This window comes from Poecilia latipinna, unplaced genomic scaffold, assembly GCF_001443285.1.
Source record: "Poecilia latipinna isolate Pla-1442-1.1 unplaced genomic scaffold, P_latipinna-1.0 Scaffold1070, whole genome shotgun sequence".
Taxonomy (NCBI): domain Eukaryota; kingdom Metazoa; phylum Chordata; class Actinopteri; order Cyprinodontiformes; family Poeciliidae; genus Poecilia; species Poecilia latipinna.
Window position 1 is genome coordinate 310,690 of NW_015113686.1, and position 20,435 is coordinate 331,124.

The 20,435-nt window shown below is 39.8% G+C and overlaps 1 protein-coding gene across 1 annotated transcript in view; it reads right to left on the minus strand.

Moving 5' to 3' along the window:
• Positions 1-13,972, minus strand: part of itgav (integrin, alpha V) — a 40,770-nt gene extending 26,798 nt beyond the window's left edge. The window contains exons 1-3 of the mRNA XM_015051839.1: positions 13,366-13,972; positions 8,469-8,599; positions 1,534-1,622 (exon numbers count right to left, since the gene is read on the minus strand). Of these exons, the coding sequence (XP_014907325.1) occupies positions 1,534-1,622; positions 8,469-8,599; positions 13,366-13,532 (387 nt within the window). The 5' untranslated portion in view covers positions 13,533-13,972. The remainder of the gene's footprint in view (positions 1-1,533; positions 1,623-8,468; positions 8,600-13,365) is intronic.
• Positions 13,973-20,435: the final 6,463 nt, after the last annotated feature.

Sequence of the window (20,435 nt, forward strand, 5' to 3'; positions counted from 1 at the left end):
GTTGCAGCATTAACAATTAGTCTCTTTATCTTTTATACATCACGAGTCTCGTCAAATTGACAACAGTGGGGTGACTATTGTTGACTGTGTTGACGTAACTATGTAGACGGGTCCGTCTGTCAGCCCTTTCTTGTAGTAGAGTAAAAGGGAACAGTGGCTGGTTTTCTGACCTTTGTGGAGGTGGATAAGATCGGTTTCACATGTAACTATTGGCCAGTCTCCCAAAATTGAGGAAATCGGAAATGATTTATCGGTGCACCCCTAAGCACTAGGCAAGATAACGACGATAAAACGTGAAAATAGAAGAAACAAGGTAACAATGTTGCAGATTTCTGAGCTGTTACATGAAATGGATTTAGGTTTCAGGTTCTCTTTTTCACAATAAAACCATTTAATTAGTACTCTACATGACTCCAAGTCAACTTCAGCCAACTGAAGACACCTTAGACTGTTTTTCTTTTAAAACAAGAACAGTTTGTTTTAACTACTGTAATATTCAGAATCTTTCCAGGTGGAAGAAAGACTCCCAGTGTTTTGGGATTTTTGGCGTCACAGCAGCATAAAGCAATGGGAAGATGAGGTGAATGTGTTTAATCTATAGCTGAGGTAGTCTTATGTGTTTACCATTTCATCTCCAGTCCAATGTGTTGCCCAGGTGTGAACCACGGGGTTTATATTCCCTCACCTCCTACACGTTGTACGTCTTCATGGAAAAGGTCTTCTGCTTATTTCTACTGCTGCACAATCCCGCTCTTTGTTTTGTTCAGGTTCAAGAGGAGGTGAGGGTTTCCATGCTTCCAATTCCCCTGACCCACCCCACAACCTGGACTTTGGTATTTCTGTAACCATCTTTAGATACACAACACCCTTCAGCCAAACAAACTAATAAGTAATAAAACTATGAGGACTTTTATGTCTATTTCTCATTACTTTATGGGAAATTTTCCCCAAGTTTGACATTTTTGGCCCAACGCCCAATCCAGAGGATTTCTGGAGAGAATGCACATCTGTTCTATCAATCTTATAAATTTTGCGCTCATTGCATTTACATTAATGTTCCTTACATTTTAATCCTCAACGTAAAGTGGCCACAAAATGGAAACGACTGAATGCCAGGCAACACTTAATATCTCCAGTTTGAGCAGTCTGTGCTCCGCAGTAGCTGTGTTTTTATTGGCCATATAATTCAGCAATCTGACATTGCGAAAATACATTTTCATAACAGACTTGTTTTTCGATAAAAAGTTTTAGCGCAAGGATGAAGTGTTTTTTTGGCCGTATCAAAATGGGTTTATTTCGCAAAACTGCAATGGAAACACTTTTTTTCGCGTCACACAATCAACAACCGCTGGCAAAAACCACAAACAAACTGCGAACAAACTTTTTTACTTGTAATTTAAATTGACCTTCTTATTTGATGGAGGGACAGAGATTACAAAATTGTTTGGTTTTTTAGAGAAAGTTTTTGTAACATTTGTAATTTGATCAGAGCTAGTGAGAACTGAACCCAAATGTGTGTGTTTAAGATCTTACCAGGATGTGTTCTCCATCAGAACGCACTGAGGCACCAAACCACTGTTTGGACTTAAACTCGATCTGATTGCCATCTTTAAATCGGTCATCTATGAAAAAAAACAAAAAAAAAACACAGGAGATGATTGTTAAATTAGATTACAGAAAATAGTGTTCTTTCACAGAATCAGCTGGTAAGCGGTATCTGACTGTAGTCTAAACATCAGTGAATGCACCGTAACCAAGAACTAGTGTGTCAGTTCTTACTGGACAACGAAGACTCAACGTTCATCACTTCCTGTGGCAGCGAGTTGGAAAAAGTAAACAGAAAGGAAAAATAATTTTCTGCAGGGACGTCTTAGTTTGTCATTCAGAAGATTCATGAGCTTCAGACAGGAAAAATATGAAGACAGCGGGGAATAGACATGCGGCAAAGGTCAGGAGGTCAGGACCGACACAGCTGGTCTGAGGGCTGATTATCTCTGGGGCACCATAGCGACACGTGCTGCCTGGGCTTTCTACTTCCAAACTGTCAGTGAGATTTCAACAGATACCAGGAAGGAGTAATGTATTCCAGCAAGGCTGATCTGTGTTAAAAAGCAGGATGAGTCTTCTAGTAAAAAACCTGGAGTGTAAAAAGGCGTCATTGGAAATGGGCTTTGATTAGTGAATCTCTAGTTAAATTTAAGGGTAAAACTGTGGACACCTGGGGCATAAAAACGGATAAGAAGATTTTGTCTCGCCGGATCGCAGCGAGTAACTTTTAAAAAATATTTTTCTGACATATTTGTTGAAGCTGTCATCATGTCATGACAGCATTGCATGAGACATAATCAGATTAAAAACTAAACAATAAGAGGCAGGAAGAGGGTCTTAGCGCTGTTATTCATGCCTGTCGTGAATGCTAAAGCTAGTTAGCATGGCCTCTGAGGACAATGGATGAACGGCTTTTTGTAATGATGAGCTGTTTCTCCGCCATTTGCACATTAGCGTTCACAAGGTTGACTGACAGCACTAAGACCCGCCTCTTGGCTCTGATTGGTTGGTTTTAGTGTTTCTCATCAGATGGCAACAGCAGCGCAGGGAGGAGGTGGAGGAGATGGATCTTTTCACAGATTATCTGCCACATAACACACTGTCACAACATGGTCACAGTTTTTAAAAAATTGTTAAAAAATATACTTTTATAAAAGTTACAATACTGTAGCTGTAAGGAAACGAGTCAAGAACTGGAAAAGTACTGGGACGCATACCAAAATTTGACACCGACACTTTGTATGTACGAACAGAGCGCTGATAATGGAGGCGACAGCGGCTGGTTCTGTCCAGCTCTCTGCCCACAGACAGAGGAGTAAAGCCGTGCTGAGTTCAGAGACCACAGCTCGAAAACATCACTTAGCTCTGAGTCACTTAGACAAATAGAGATAAATCACAGACAAATCTAACACAAAGGAAACAGACGAGTAGATGAGGGAAGTAGACAAATATTCCACCCAGTTTAGGATTTTCCAGCCTGATTAAATAAAAACATTTATGTGGAAAGTGGATTTTAAAACTCCTTTGATTCTCAGAACTGTGTTACCAGAAAAGTGTCAGCTAAATCACATTTAAGCCAACCGGACACTGTGGACAAATTTGAATAGGATTTGTTTAACCCAGTTTGGCAACGCAGTAGATCTGGAGCCCCTAATCTCTCCGTATGGTAATGAATCATTCGCCAATGGTGCAAAGTGTTTGCTGTCAACTATTTACCATGTTGGAAGACCTGTAGCCATGACAACAGACTGTTTTTGTTGTCCATTTGAGCGCTTGCCTCCTAAACCAACGGGTTGACAGAAACCCGTTGAGAAAGAGGAACATGACTCTACAACCATAAAGCTACACTAGCAACACTAGCGCTAATGCTGCAACCAAAATCCTCCCTGGCCTATTGGGTCAGAACTCAAAAACCAGCTCAGATGATGCTCATAATAATCATAGAGACGGTTGATGATTTCAAGGATGATCAACATGATTACAGTTCAGGCTCAGGAAAGAACATATCTCCCTTAATTCATGAGAAAATGACGACATATGGTATGTGGTATTTAAAATAGTTGCAATGTTCTAAGCATATGCATATATTGTGGGTGATTCTCATGAAGTTTTAAACTTCAATTATGAAACACTTGAATTTCTATTTAACCAAACAAGGACCTGAGTGTTTCAAAATGTCCATTTAGAGACATTTACTAATAATTAAACCATCAGTGGCCTAATGGGATGTGGTCCACCCCACAAGCTTTCTTTCTTTTTTGTCTTTTCTTTTGGTGTGGTTTCAGGAACTGACGGTCTGATGGGACAACTCTTTTCTCCTACGGTGACATCTGCCACTCTCCTCCTGAGCATCACGTTAGGAGCTTTTGGTTGAAAATGTTTAGTTCGTTTTTCACATTAATTAAAGGTTGTTTAGTTAAAATCTTGGTGTTGAATGACATGTTGCAGTAGAAGGACATGCTGTAGAAAATCATGTAAAATGTCAGACGCAGTCATTTCAAAGTGGAAACATTTTGGAGTAAATATCTTCCTTATTAAATTGTTCTTTTACAAAATTAAAATTTTTATGCTTTAAATAACTGCTGCTATATGTTAATGGATGTATAATTTTGGCACGCATCTTACCGTGCAGACAAGACGGCATAATTGCAGAGTAGAAAACTTTGCAGATTTACGTCGGAGATATTTACATCGTTTTGTTTCAGCGTAGCTGCCGCTACATGTTGCTCAAAATAGCTGGAAAGCACATTTTAACATCAGATGGCTGACATCTAAAAGGGAGTTTAAAAGAAACAGCAGGAACAAAAGACTGTGGTGAACAGTGGTGAGTTGGTCAAAGTGAAAAAGACGACCGATGAGTCAGAAACAAGCCACACACACATATCCTCACACACACAAATGACTTCCAGTTAATTCTGCCATTCCAGTGAAGCTTTGGTCAGCAATCATGCAGGTCAAATCAAAAACAAAGACCTCCTTTGTAAGAAAAAACACACACACGCACACGCACAAAAACAATCCAACTAGGCCACTCAGTAACTGTTTCTGTTGGGCCCTACAGCCTCTCAGTGTCAGTTTTTCTTAAAGGCACTGGAGCAGTGCAGATGTTTGCTAGATCCATCTTTCTGCAACATTAGGCCTGCAGCCTGAATGCAGCGAGAACATAAACATCCTGTTTGAACAGCCTGCTACACAACTTGCACTTAATAAGGCCATGTAAGATGAATTTACCTTTTATGGGCATAAAATGCCTGGAACTGAGCACCGCATGAGGCCAAATGCTCCACAGGTGTTCCAACAAGTCTCTCAGAAGCCAAGAAACCTAACCCACTGACACTGTGGCTGACATGAAGAACACTGGACGTCTACAGAGTAGGGAAATTTAAGGTTACGCCGATTTAAAAGAGTCACACAGTTTCCCGCAACAACCACAACAAGTCAATAGTTTCCTAATTTCATTGATGGTTGCTTTTATTGCCAACTTCAAAGTAAGCTTATGAAGGGAAATCAAAGAAAAGTGACATCAAAACTTACAGACTTTATAAGAATAGCCAATATTAATCTCTAACAGCTTTTAAACTCCAGTTCAGATGTGGACATTTGCAACTGCTTCAGTTTTTAGGGTTAAAAAAAACAACAAAAAAACAAACCAGGAGTTAAACTCCCACACATGTATTCCAGATAGAAGGGAACAAAGTCAAAAGTCATCACTTCCTTCATAAAACCTTGAATTTTTTATTTTGTGAATTTCTGGCCCACATTAACACAATCGCGGGCAAATTCTAATATATTATACAAATCAATTTAGTGCGACGCTCAAGAGGACAACAGCAGATTTCACCCATTCGGACAGAGGGGGAGCGGGGAGGGGTGTCCCGTCAGACCGTCAGTTCCCGAAACCACACAGACAGAAAAAAAAAAAAACAACACTTAAAAGTGCAGTCCGGATCAATGTGACCTGCCACACAAGGTAAAAAAAAACCTTGTGGGGTCCACTGGACTCTGTCTCTTAAGAGAACGCTGTGAATGGAGAGGAGATTGAAAGCTAAACCTGTGGAAAGGGAGCAAAATGGTAAAGCTATCGATCCCAACATGAAGAACAGTTCTGGGAGGCTTGGAAATTATTGTGACACCAATAAATCAAAACTGTTATCTTGATAAGCAATTTATCACGATAAATGATAGCTGATATGATAAACGCCTTCCAATAACTGGTACTAATATTGCATTTCTAATATGCAGCACTGTAGATTGCTTATCCTACTTCTACTGTCATTTTCAATCGACATATACGCTCAATGTTAATTATATGCAGATATTTCTAGTCTCAATTTACCTGTTTGTGCTGCTGTAACACTTTATTTTTCAAAATCAGCAGCATGTTTTTAAACGTTTGCAGCATTTTATTGTGAAATCATCAATGAAACCCAAGGTCAAAGGAACATCAAGTGTTTATTTTGTTTGTCTATGTTGCTCTGAAAGGACACAGTCATAACTTAGGACACAAATTATTCCAAGCATGTGGAATATCGAGGCCGTAGTGTCTATTTAGTGGATATCGAGTGGGAGGGGGTGAGGGCTGCACTGTTTTAGAGTGTGGTGTGTTTGTTACAGCCAACTTCAGTTTGCTGAGGTCTGCCACAGAATACCAACCAGACTCGACTACACACTCACACACACACAATAGCTCCCCGGCCCACAAACACACGGCCGTCCCTCTTGGCCTGAACTGCTCTGTGTTCCAGCGGCTCCAAAAGCTTCTCTCTGTTTATCGGAGCTTTCCAGTGTTTTCTCTGCTTTTAGAGCTGACCTGATTTCAAGAAACTGCTGAGTGTTACACGTGAGCTCTCGTTCCGACGCAGAGCGCTAAGCAGACGGGAATCGGTTAGCCGTTTTTACGTGGGCCCGTATGCGAGCCAACCCAACGCATTTTGCAAAGTTACAGTGATTAGAAAGTGTGAGCGACGCCACCAAAATTCAGCTAAAATGAAGTTTGTGCACTACAGTGTTTACCCAGCTGCTGTTCTGACAGCAGGGAAGGAATGGGAACAGATACAAGCCACAACATAATGGAAATACCTCTGGTTGTCAGGCGGAGAAACATCAATGCGTCGCAATTGGGAAAGTCGGCACACCTGACGGTGATTGCACCACGAGTTGCTCTGAGGGAACGTTTTAGGTTCTGCAAGATGGAGCTCGTTTCTCCGTTCCTCTGCCTTCTGGGTTAATGGAAACGCTTTCCTTGGTTTTCTAAAACAGTTTCAAGGTTTTTCTTAGTACTCATTGTTTTTATCTCCTGGAGGAAAACAAAGTGAGTCATATGCAGATCTGGACCGATGATTCAGGCCGCGCATGACAGCTGTTACCGAGTCTTACAGCGATTAGGAAATATACCAGGCTTGTGTGTTTCATCTGGGGTTAAAATGTGTTTGGAAGTCATATTTGTAAGAGATCGTGATAGTCAGAGTTAGACCTTAAGAGTGAGGCAATGCTGCCACGCACCAAGAGATGCTGATAAGGAAGTAATAAACCAACCGCAAAACTGGCTTCCTGTCTCCTGCACCCTGTCAGATAAAGTTCCTGAATATTAATTTGCCACATCACGTTTCAGTAATATCTCTCATTTCTGACTGAAGCAAGAAGGAAAGAGCAGAAGGATATGTCACAGAGCAGATAGCTTTAAGTGATTTTTTTGCAGTTCAAAAATTATACAATTCATTTATTAAACTTAGCTAAATACAACGAGCGTTTTCAAAGAAACTTCACCCAAATCCTGTTCTTATTGCTGAAAATAAACTCAATATTTTTCTAGGCAAGAAAACTGGAAGAAAATTGACCTTACAAAAATAAGCAAATTAAATGTCTTTCTTTTAATAACTGAAATTTAAGGACAACATGCAAAACTTGTTTTTTGTCTACAGTGATCCACACATTAAATTAAAAAAACTTGCCTAATTTATTTGTTTTATCAAAATATAGTTTATTACTCAGCAAGAAATAAATTTTCACTTGACAATTTTGACAATTGTAACCAATTGAAAATGATAAATGTTTATGATTATATATTTTTCAATCAGAATGTTCTCATAATGTAGAAAAAAAAACATGTTTAAATGACTGAAATTGTTTTAAAATGTAGACAACCTGGTTGCATACAGGCAAATATTAAATACAGGCCAGGAGGATACACGACAAAACTTAAGACATTTGATTAGAGTATTTAAGGCCAGCTTGCTTGTTTCCTGATTAATTTAAGGCATTTTAAGGCAGATGAATTTCAGACTTTTTAAGGCTGGGGCAACAGCCCGTTAAAGAAACACTTGCAACTTGGAGAAACGGGGGGAAGAGAACTTGCCTCTGCAGATGAGCCTGCATTCCTCCTTTAAAATACATTCCTGAATGTGTCCCGACACGAGGCAACAGCAGCATATCGAGCTCAGCCCTCATTAACCTATTGATTACACTGTAAAACACAAAGTTATTCATTTGTGGCCACAGCAGGCCTGTGTTCACCGGCTTGCTTTATTTTCTAACCTGGCGGGTAAAGACGGCGTTTTGTTTCCAGGTCACTCTGGGGTCATTCTGTCTGTGACAAATTTAGACCATTTTCACAGTTAGCCATGAGTCAGGAAGTGCAGCATGAAGCAGACTCCTTTTATTAAACCCACTGTGGTTAACTCTGTCATCTCCTGCAGCTGTGCCTGACTAAAACCGAAATGCTGACGCCGACACAGTAGAGGTGGGCGATATGGACTTACAGTTTTATCACGATGTTTTGTGGAGCTATTGTGACAGCATGAACTATGCATTACTCCTTTTTTTATTTAGGGTAACTGTATGGTGGTGACTGCGTGCCCCACAAACACGTAGCTCTCTGCTCTTTGCCCTCGCTTTGTGTCGGGGCGTTTGTTCCTGGTTACCTTTGTCGTCGAACAGCAGCTGCTGGCAGCTGGCGGCGTTCTTCCAGGGACAACTATACACGGCTCCCCTCTCCACCACGGTGCTGCTGGACGAGGTGTTGGCTCGGGGCGCTCCGATGAGAACGTCGGAGCTGAGGAGGAAAAGGAAGGCGGTCAAGTGGCAGCAAGATGAGGAACACAGATAAAATGAGAGGCGTTTCATTAACGGTTTCTAAATCGGGTCGTGGATGGAAGATGCCCTTTCAGACCATCGTCATCTCTCAGTTTTTCAAAGATCATTACAGACAGCGCTATATATGGACTGGCTTAGATTAAAGTTTATTCATTCAATCTCCTGGTAATATCTCTCGTTTGTCAAACTGCTTTAAAAGACAAATATCAGCCAGAAAAACTAATCAGAAAAACAGCGACCGGTCATTCAGGTTTTAAAATAAATAAAGTGAGAGTTATTGCGTTACTCTTGTTTCCTGAATTTATTGCCCTTCTGCAAATCTTGTAAATACAAGTGCAGCTTGGCGATATAAAGCGAGCGCTTGGCTGCCTGCAGCGATGACCGTTTTCATCTGTGTTCAGAACAGCAGGCCTTTGTTCATAGCAGCCTGCTTTAATTGCAGCTGATTTATTTGCAGGAAGCAATCCAGTGGATCACAACGTACAATGAGGGAAAAACCTAACGGGTCAGACGGCGTTTTTGTTTCCGGGCCACTGATTTATCGGGGTATCGATTCTGAGTATTAGGATGTCAGCTGACAACATCAGGAAAACAGCAAAGCGCTGACTAGAAGGATTCAGACAGTTTAATTTCCCCTGTTAGCTCAGCATGTGCTTTGTAGAAACATGGGTGTGTCTTAAAACAATGTTGAGATGGAAAGATGGCAGCAGTGACCTAGCAAAAGCAGCCATTGATGTGCATCAACACAGAGTCATAAAATCAGTTAAAAACCATTTTAAGAGAGAAAAACTGTCATCATGTGGCAAATAGTTTTCCTGGTGTGAACATCCAAAAGGTCAGAGGTCATGTTGTGAAGCATTTCCAAAAGAAGGACAACTCCGGGTTTCCCCCAGAGTATTAGAAGCCTGGCGGGCCACCAGGCTTGTTTATTTTAAATAGTGTTTTTTTTATACACCAGTAGCAGTTAACATGGATTAAGCTAGGTTTATAGTTTAACACACATTGAACACTCCCTTGCCATTGAACACAGCGAGGAGATGTGCCATCCCTGCACCTGCTTGGCCCCACCCTATTATTTTCAAATTACAATGCCTGCGTGTACTCCTCCAAATGTTTGTACATTTTTTAACAGAAACACAGTGGGCTGGCCTATAGCGCCCCCTACCACCAGGCTTAGCAGGTTTTGTGGGGGAAACCCTTGATAACCCCATCTTTGAGTACCTTAGTTAGCGACTTACTGACTTGGGGTGGGAACAACCTCACTGGGGCCGATGGGACTCGAGTAGTGATGTCTGGCCGTAATGAACAGCTTCATATTTGAAACAGAGGCAACAACAGCGTAGCGGCACATTAACCTCATAGCAGTTGTCAAGCAAAGTGGTAGAGTGGCGATGACTTGAGTGAGTTCAGCTGCACGTTCACACTTCCCCAAACGAACCGGACTGACAAACAAACCGGAGTTCGATTAAAACGGACCAGACAGAGATGCTGAAGCTCAACCCCCAAGTAGCAAATAGCTTTGCTACTTGATGACGCAGCACAATGAAGCCAAACACAGCAGCAAATTTACAGCAGAAAAAAGGAATAATGGCTAGTAGTGCAACCACCCAGTCAAAGTCCAAACCTCTGCCTGATTCAGCCTTAAGAAGGATGCACGTAAAAACCTGTAGATGTTAAAAAAATCTGAGCTAAAAATCAGAGGGAAGAAAGCCAAAATTCATCCATTAAAAAAAAGAATACTGTATCATTCATTGTAGAAAGGAGTGTGTACCCTTCTTTCCCGCTTGTCTTTGAAATATTCACTTAATACACAACAAGCACATGTCAGAACCAGACCGAATCGCATGACAGGAATTAGCTAAAACGTAATTACTCTCTGGTTTCAGTGGAATGGAGGAAGAAAAAACCCCACACATTTAGAAGAGCTACATTGAGACAGGGTGTTCTGTCAGCATGTAAAAGTAGTAACACAAGTAACGGGTGGTTGTGTGTTATCTCCAAATCGCACGCTCTTGTTGCTTTTGGCTTTTTGCTGAACAAAAATCACTCAAAGTGAAACAAACCCAAACACTTCGGAGATCAAGAATTTGGTCAAATTGGCCAAACAATTTATTACCAATTTATCTTTCTAGAGTAGCAAACTTCTAAGAAAAAGTTTAACAGCAGGACTTTATCTTTTGAGGGCGTGAGGAAGGTTGTGTTTGTTGAAGGATTGTGTTTTGTTGATAAAAAGTTTGGCTGTGCAACTTGCATGGAAAACGTCAAATAAGTGACACAACAAAAAACAGAACTTAAGCCTTTAAGACGCTTCAAGAGCCGCTTTTCGTGTGGATACGCTCGAAGGAAGTATTCTGCTATCTTGTCAGACAGACGTACTGAAAATAGTCACGAGAAAAGAAACATGGAAATGGGAGACAAAAGTCAGAGACGACTCGCATGCTTCAGCCTCACACGGTGGAAACAATACCTCTGTCATCTCTGGAAATAAGTAAATATTCCCCTTAGACTGCTTTGAATCACGATGTATACAGCTTCTTGAAGAAAAGAAAGTATGTATAAACCATGAGTTTTTCCACTGTGTCTCGTTTCAATCTCAAAGCATTTTATTTAGATGTCATACAAAAACTAGTGCATGACTGTGAAGTGGAAGGCAACTTATTTACAAATAGAAAGATGAAATATGCATCTTAAATCAAAGCTTACAGAACCACCTTTCACATCAAAACCTGAACATGTTTTGTTCAAAGACTTTCTTTTGATTGATTGTTTGTCTGTTGGGATATTGTCCTACTGAACAGATCGATCTCTTCCACCTCTTCCCGAGCTACTATGGCCGTCTGAAGAAATTCACCAAAAACAGCCAATCAGAGCCAGGAGGCGAGTCTTAGTGCTGTCAATCAACCTCATATACACGCTGACAAATGTGCTAAAGGCAAAGGAACATTACCGTTCAAGTAAAACCATTTATCCGCTGTCGTCGGTAGCCGCACTAGCTAGCATTAGCATTTGTGGCAGGATATGTTGTTGTGAACCAGCAAGGAGGAGAGGCTGAGCACAAGAGTGATTGACAGCGCTAAATCCCTCCTCCTTTCTGACTGAGTGGTGGATTCCTGCAGTTATTTCCTTAATTTTGGGCGATCAGTAATTGGCCGATGGTTATGTGTGAAGCCAATCTTATCCAAGTAAAGGTCAAGAAATCAACCACCTCCTCTGACCTCCCTTTAGAGAGGTTTGACCGACAGACCGACCCACTAGGACAAGTCTGCATATCTGCAGTAAACAACAGTCACTCCTCTATTGCCAATTCAGCGACTTTTTTGCTACATTTAGTGACGTTTCAGACAAAAAAAATTGGTATTGGCCTAATTCGGAATCGGCAGATCAGGCTTTTTAAAGACCGGTGATCAGTCAGAAGACTGCTGTCGGTGCACCGCTAGTTTAAATTAATAACTTTGCAGCATAAAATTTATTGACATGTTAAACACGACTTTTGGTGTATAAATGGACTGTGTAGTGAATGGCACCACGCTATTTTATACATTCTTTAACCGATTTCTGTGGATAATGTGTTTTGTTTCCTACTTTTATTGCCACTCCCTCAAGTTTTAACATTAAAAATTCTAAGTCGATGTACCAACCTCAGCAGAAATGACAATTTTCCAAGTTGAACGTAATTCCTCAAAAAATTTAACACGTTTGACCATTTACTGTAAATCATGCTGTTCAAAATAACACACGTTTACTGCATAGATTAACTTAAAAAAAAAAGATCAAAAGAAAATTGTAAACAGCTCATGTTAGAAAAGAGCCTGTTTGTAAAATTATAAGACTTTCAAGTATCCGATACTGGTCTTGCATTTTCATCTAAGCTTTACTGTGTTAATAGTTAAATTTGATTAAGAATAAAAAGGAATACCTTTATGTCCAAAAATGAAGCAGAAAGACACTCTGGACATTCCCAATGGAGAATCAGCCTGTGACCAGGCACTTTCTGCCGCTCTCTGCCAGTTTGAGTTCAATATTAGTGGCCCAATTCTTTATCGATTCGCTCTGACTGGTTATCGGCAGCTCAGAAAGAGAATGAAACGCAACACCTCAAAGTGCTTGCTTTGAAATCAGCTTAAGTAAGAAGCATAAGCTACTTTTGCTTATGGTTTTAATATTAATATTTTAATTCTTTCGTTTCTATTTGATTCACAATAGTCAGACACATGTAAAACACATGTTCTGTGTGTATTAGCCTGTGATGAGTGTCAGTCAGATTAAAAGGTATCTCCTGAAAAGAACAACCTTTAAGGTTCATTACGCCCAAATTCTGGTTTTAAAGAGTTTTTGTTTTTACTGGTCTGACACAGTTTTCTAATTTTAAATGTCATTTTTACTTATCAATAATATTCTCATTTATTGAATAGATCCATTCTTACAATAATAAGTTGGATTAGTCAGACAAACCTAGAGGAAAAATCGGACATTACTGGTAAAAAAGTCTGATCAGTGCAACTCTTATTAGAAGAGAAAGGAAAACAAAAGAGAATGCTAAATGTGCAAGCGTTTCAGTTTAATATCTGAAATGTAACCAAGAAAAGTTTGTTTATGCTCCAATGTTATGTGTTATGCCTTTAACCACGCTAAAAAATATAATATTTGCCCAAACTTTCTATGACTAATGATGGAAATTGTTTGAATAAGCATTAAAATTCCATTATGCATAAAAAAACCCCTCACTTTTGGTTGGTTGCGGATTTAAAGAAGTCCACCGAGAAGCCGAAGTAGCTTCCGTCGGGTCCGGTGTAGACGAAGGGTTTATCCACGTCCAGGTTGAAGGAGGCGCCGCGGCGGACGCTCACACACACCAGGACGAGCAGCCCGACAGCTGTCCGAGCCCCTGCCATGGCCGCTGCGGCTGCTGGAGATCCCCGCGGCTTCACCCAGGAAAACACCGACCCAGATAGGACGTTACCCCGGTCACCCCTGTTGGCTACCGAGACTCCCCGTGGCGTTGCGCCACCAACAGCGTCACTTTCAGCAGGCTGAAAATCTCAGCCTTCCCCACGGGAGCTGTTGGAGAACAAGTCTTGTAAAGCGTTAAATGAACCAGGTTCCCTGCTGCCAGCTGAAGCCGCTGAGCCGCACACAGTGAACGAAGCGAGGCGTGAGGGTCACAGGGAGTCCGGTTCGGTTCGGCGGCTTGTTTTTGGCTGATAAAAGGAACTGGATGCCTTAACCGACCCCCGAACTGAGGCCAAGACCGTTTGAGCAGGAGGAATGTGTGGAAGTGTTGTCAGAGAAGCTTGTTCCAACAAGCTAAAGTCAGACAAATTTACGGCTAAACCCCCGGCTAGCAACATCCGCTTAGTTAATTTCAAAATAAAAGCATGGAAGTAACCATGTTCAGAGTTCTTTCATGTGGAAACTTGAGACAAGTGGTTTTGTTTTCAGTTGATGACATTTCAAAATCGGGACTTATTCTCAAGTTATGAAACCAAAGAAAATCAAAAGGTTACAAGGTTACTTGGCGTTGAAAATGGTTTGCAACATTAATTGTGCCCTCTATATTTACGTATAACTTGAAGAGCAAATTTCTGAGAGCAAGGTGGAAAAAAATACACAAACTGTCCAATGACATCAGATTTTCAAGTGGGAAAGTTGGGGGGGTTTATAATAACTTGCCCTCAAAATCAAATATGGCTGCCTTTTACCCATAGCAAAAACATTTTATTTGGACTTTTATTTCAATACATCTTTCATACAGATTAACTTTTGATAAACACCTAATGAGCCTCCTTATGTTGTGACTGTGCTTCAAAGTTCAAATGAACTGAAATACGTGTTTACCTTGTACTGGCTAGTATAAGGCAAAGGAAGTGTTTTTTTTTAATATAGCACATTAAAAAAAGCAAATTAAAAAATGTACAAGGTAAAAAACATCAGACAAAACATACCACTGCAGTGGTATAAAAAAGCAAAGTAATGAAAATTGAAATACAGATTATAGAATCAGGTCTTTGAATGCAACTCTAAACATACCTCCCCCCACAAGATGTCACCCTGGGTGGTTGTCCATGTCGCCCATATGAGAAACCGCCACTATCACTGATTATTTGTCTCATAACAATCTGTCATTACATGATGACAGTTTTAACAAATGTGTAATAAATAAATAAATAAATAAAAGTTACATACTGCAACTTTAAAATAGTTTTTTATTTTCTTTGTTTGTTTTTTTTTCCTGTTTTTTTTTTTTTAGATAAAAAAAGCCAGATTGTGTTGATCAATATGGAGAGCCATTTCAGCCAAAATTAAATGACTGATTTGTAAATGCAATTTTATAAAGGGGGTAAAACCTTTTTGGGGGGGTGGGTACTTTTCATGTTCACTGTAAAATGAGATACATTAATGAAGTGTATAAAACAGCAGTTTTAGATGCATGTTGACATGCTGTTCCCTCAGCAACAAACAAAAACAAAACAATAGCACATAAGTTTGGAGCTCTTTGACATTTTAAAGTATGCGTTAACTTAACACCTTTATTTTGAAGGTCATGTGTTTTCCCTAACGGTCCGCGTTCAGCTTCACAGCGAGGCTTGTGATAGACAACAGGAAGTTCATTCCGGAGCATCAGACAGAAGAAACGCAAACTTCAACAAGATAGGCAGGCGTCCCCAGAGACAAGGAATGTCTCTGACGTCCTCTGCCGTCCCGGTCAGCTGGAGGTCATCAGCTGATGACGTAGAACAGCACAAAGTGATGAAATACAGTATAGGGTTATATTAACCTTAGTCTCCTGAAATATGTGTGTTTATAATGAAAAATACAGGAAACCCCCTTATTATTTAACATGTTTCCCCCTTCAAGCTAACCGTATTGTAAAAAAAAAAAAAAAAAAAAACACACTTTTTAGAAAAAAATTAAACATTTTGGACAATTTTCCCTAGTTTTGCCTATTGCAGAGAAATTGTATCAAAATGAATAGAAATTTGTATTAAAGTCCCAATTTTGTGAATGAAAAGACCATTTGAAAAGTAATTATTTTATCAAAATCTTCATTTCGATTCAAGGAGCAATGACTAATTTGAAGACAGACACATCCTAATTTAAGAAAGTACAAAGCCAGACATAAGAACAGAAAATCCCAGTTCAGATTAAATCTTAAATCACATTTTTATACACAAACTTTCTACTGTTAAGTTTGCATAAAAAAAAATAATAATAATATTGTGGACAAAAACTTAAGCAACTGCACCTATTCGAAGCTGGACAAAAGATAATTATTGTAAAAAAGGTTTTATAAAAATCAGCATGATCTCTGGAGGCAGGGTGTGGAAAACTACAGCTTCCTTTTTATTTCAACTTTTGAAACTTCTAAACAGTCAGATCATAAAGGTTTCTAGCGTCTGACATGCTTTCACTGTTATCTTCAGTGAATTAACTTACTGTTAATTTGTCAAATCACGGCAGGGTTGGACCCAAAACTGGACAGGACTGAATGTAGAATCCAACACAAATTTCACTTTGCATGATTTCCTAAAGAGCTAACAGTGAAGAAACTCTGAAGTTACATTGTACATGACTTCAAAACAAACAAGAACCAAACTGAAAAGAAATATATATTTGATGGCTCTAATTTCACAGCCGCTGAAATTAAAGGAGTAGGACGAAGATAAAGCTTTTTAAATCCTTATGTCTCATACAAATTTGTCCCACATTACACATATTTGTATGTATAATTTTGACACATCGCAATTTCTACTCTTTCCGAATTATATCTCTAAAATGAATTTATTATTATGCGGCCTAGGCCATGTCTACCATCTGAGATATACAGCTACATTTCATCTTTAACAAAACAACCAAAAGAAAAATATTTTCCTGTCCTACATAAACAAACAATCTCATCTGGTCTAAAATGTAGAAAATGCTTTCAAATTAAACCAAACAGGCTTGAAATGAAAGAAAACTGACATTATCAGTATTGATTAATTATGTAAAATATATAAATATATAAAGTTTGACCCAGCTTCTCAGCTTCATTCTTTACAAAAAACAAACATTTAGTTTCCATCCAGTTTATGCTAACCCAGGAAAATGCTTCCAACTTTTTCCAACCCGGCCAAGTTCGAATCCAGCTAGAGAGCCAAATAATGATCTCTCTGTTTTTGTGAAAGTGGACACAATGCGTTACATGCGTACGGTTACAGAGAGAACATCTGGAGGACAACCCGCCGCCGGGCTCCAGCTGAGCTTCACCCTCGCCGACGTCCTTCGCTCATAAACCCGAGTGCAGACACGTCTGCGTCCAGCCGCGAGTCAGCGAGCGAGCTGGGGGGCTTCTTTTTTTTTTTTTCGTCTTATTTGGCCATGAACCGGCCTGAAGAACTGCAACAATGAAGTGTGCTCTCAAGAATGCGTGGCAGAACTCCCATGAGATTCCCGAGATCAGGGGGTTGATGTGTTTATGCGAGAGGGAGCTTTTAATTCTCCCAGCGTGAAACATCAGATGACGTACCGAGATAAACGAGCGAGTCTGCTGTGTGAACGCCACGGAGAAATGAGTTTCAAAAGTAAGACGAGCATGTTTGGGGAAGGGAGCGGAGGCAGAGAAAACATGCTGTGTGTGTGTGTAAGAGGAGAGATGGTGTAATGCAAATTGTGTTACACACATAGCTACACACACTACGTAGCCTGTGGAAGAGCAAGTTTGGCTTCAGAACTTCAGAACTCATGAGGACCAGTCTGAGTTTTGGTTGGGGCGAGGGGGGTGGGAGGTATGAGCATTTTTGCAGAGTGAGGATATTTTGGCTGCTTTGGACTGGGCTTTAAAAGGGCCCGTTTAAAGCCTGAGACAGAGGTACAGTGAGAACTGGGCCTGGTGCTGGTTAAATCTGCAGCAGTTTTCATTTTGGGCCACTGTGTGTCAGTAAACATGGGGTCTCGCTGTATGTTAAGCTGCCTCAAGGGGAACTCACACTCCTCCAAGTGAACTTTTCCTCAACTTCCATTGGGATTTTATGTTGATAGATCAGCGTAATTGTGGAGTGGAAAGAAAAGGATGAATGGTTTGCTAATTCTGTCATAATTACGAATCTGAACATGTGTTTTACAGATGCATTAATACGAGATAATACCGTGGAAACAACTTCCATTGCGATTGTAACTTATGTCTGTAACAGACAGATAACAGGTAACTATTACCTGTTTATTATCTCTTCAAAAATCACCTGTGTTACACAAAGAATGTGGTTTGATTAAACTCTGATTGACTCTATAAAATATAGTTGAGTACCAGTTCTTTGTGAGCGGTGTCCGAAAAGTTACACGACATAAACTTTTTGCAACGCAAACACAACACAAGCAGCCCAAAAACGTTGTTAATGCCCTGACCGTTTCCTGCCTAGGCAGTAACATCCAATTCTCATCTCCCCACAGAGCTTCACCTGGAATTTCACCCATTTCTCCAGCAAGATTTCAACCAGAAGAAGTCTGTGAATGATGAGGTAGATGTTTGAGAAGGTTTAAGGTTGTGGGTGTAACCTGACAAAATACGGAAATGTCCACAGGACATCCTAGCTAAAGTATTTATCTGCTTACATCTCTACCAGCTTTTCACATCCAGAGGCTAACATTTTGTGTCAGATGTGTTTCACTGAAGCTGAATTATAATCAAAGTGATAATCCTCGGACTTCTCAGCTAAACCCATCATTACCTTCTTGACTATCTCATCACGGCTTGTTTTGGTGCTGCTAACCACAAATTAGCAGGCTAGCCCTTCCTGCGAGGCTGGATCCTGTTCTGGTAAAAAGCATTATGATGTACAAAGTTAAGATCAAAATAGATGTAGAGTCATTGTCCTGTTTCTGTCAACATGACTTAGTTTCATTGGTTTAAGAGTCAAACACTCCACAGATGGCAAAAAAACAGTCTGTTGTCATGGCTACAGGCCTGCTAACAAACACTTTGCACCATTGCTGACTAATTCAATACTACACCTAGAGATTAGGGTTTGCAACATCTATGCTTTGCCACACTGTGGAAACAAATCCTGTAAAATATTATCCACAGCATCTGATTGGCTGAAACATGTTTTAGCTGAATATATTTAGTTCTCAGAATAAAGGATTTAAAAAGCTTTCAAGCTGGAACATCTTAAACATTTCCCCACTTTGTGTTTTGATAGCTCAACTCCAGCCAGGCTGAAATATTTGTTCCTTCTTACGCTCATCTATTTCCTTTGTGTCAGATTTGTCTGTCATTTATCTCTGTATTTATTGAAGTGACTCAGAACTAAGTGATGTTTTGGGTCGTGGTCTCTGAACTCAGCGACCACAACCCTTTAAGTTGTGGGCAGACAGCTGGGCGGAAACAGCTGCCGTTGCCTTCAACCTCATCTCTGTAGCTACACACTTAATGTCGGGAAAGGTCATTTTGGTCGTCCTCCGCACTTCGGGGAGTTCCTTATTTTATTCACAAAAAGATAATAGCTCTCTGTCTCCTGATTTTTTGTTGCAATTGTCTTGTTTTCGTAGACCCTCTTGTCATGTACGGTGGTATTGGGGTTGAACCAAAGTGCAGGCAGGAACTCAGTATGGTCAGTGAATACATCTTTAAATAAAAATGAACACTTTCAGATAATAATCTCTGTGTGATAATAATAACATGCAGAATAACTGAGGATGATGTCAATGCAATGGAGGGAAGCATCAGCTGGGTTTCCATAACAAATCTTTGAAAAAACAAAAAGTCAATATTCCGCTAACAATTTCACAGTTGCCGTTTCCATTAAACAAGAAACGTCATCAGTGGCATAATGACGCGTTACACTTCCTAGTGTTTTTGGATTGAACTGAAAGATTATATAGCTACAATTCAACCTTAAACTAATCAAAAAGCAAAAACAACAATATGGGCTTGGAATTGTGGATGATTTGTTATGTTAACTCACTTTAATATGAGGCACATATGTCACAATTCATACTATTTTCTTCATGCAAAACAATTGTGACTGTCATTCTCTTGCCATTATGCTTCATTTTATGCTCCCCCTGGCATATTTTTGTGATATGTACACCGTTATGTCTTGTTTATTGTAATAAGAAAAGTTCATGAAAAAAAAAACCTGTCGTCTTCTTCATCTTTTCTGCCATTAGCGACATCCGGTTGTTGATCATGTGACTTGCTTGATGCGAAACAAAAGTGGTTTCGCATCAAACGAGTATTTGTGAAATACACTAATTTTGATAACTGAAAAGCCATCATAGCGCAAAAACTATCAAAACCTCAGCTGTTTTTTTTTTAGAAATGGATGTTTCCACTAACCAAATTTATTTTCATAATTTCAGTTTTACTGTCAAATGTACGGTGGCGCTGAGGTGCAAAACACTACAACAGTAACGAAGCACAATTACAAAATCACTACAACATTAACAAAAACACAACGACATTAAGAAAAACACAACACATTAAGGAAACGGAAAAGGTAGGTCCCAGTGGGAGACCTAAGAAATCGCTGATTGGACTACAGCTCGTTTTACTTCTGAACAGGAAGTTTTTCTGGAGACTACTTGCTATTTTCACGTACTTAAGTTGCTCAAGTCTTTGTTTTTCTTAATATGGATATCATCTATAATAATGCACCACCAGCAGATGGAGGCATTTACCTGTTAGGGAAACTGAGTCTTCCTGTCTACCTCATCAACGACTAAAACTGGATAAAAAGGCCAAACAAAAAAAAAAAAAACAGCTGTAAAATCAATAATGAAAAGTAAAGCACAAAAATAGGGGCTCTTGTAGCAACAAT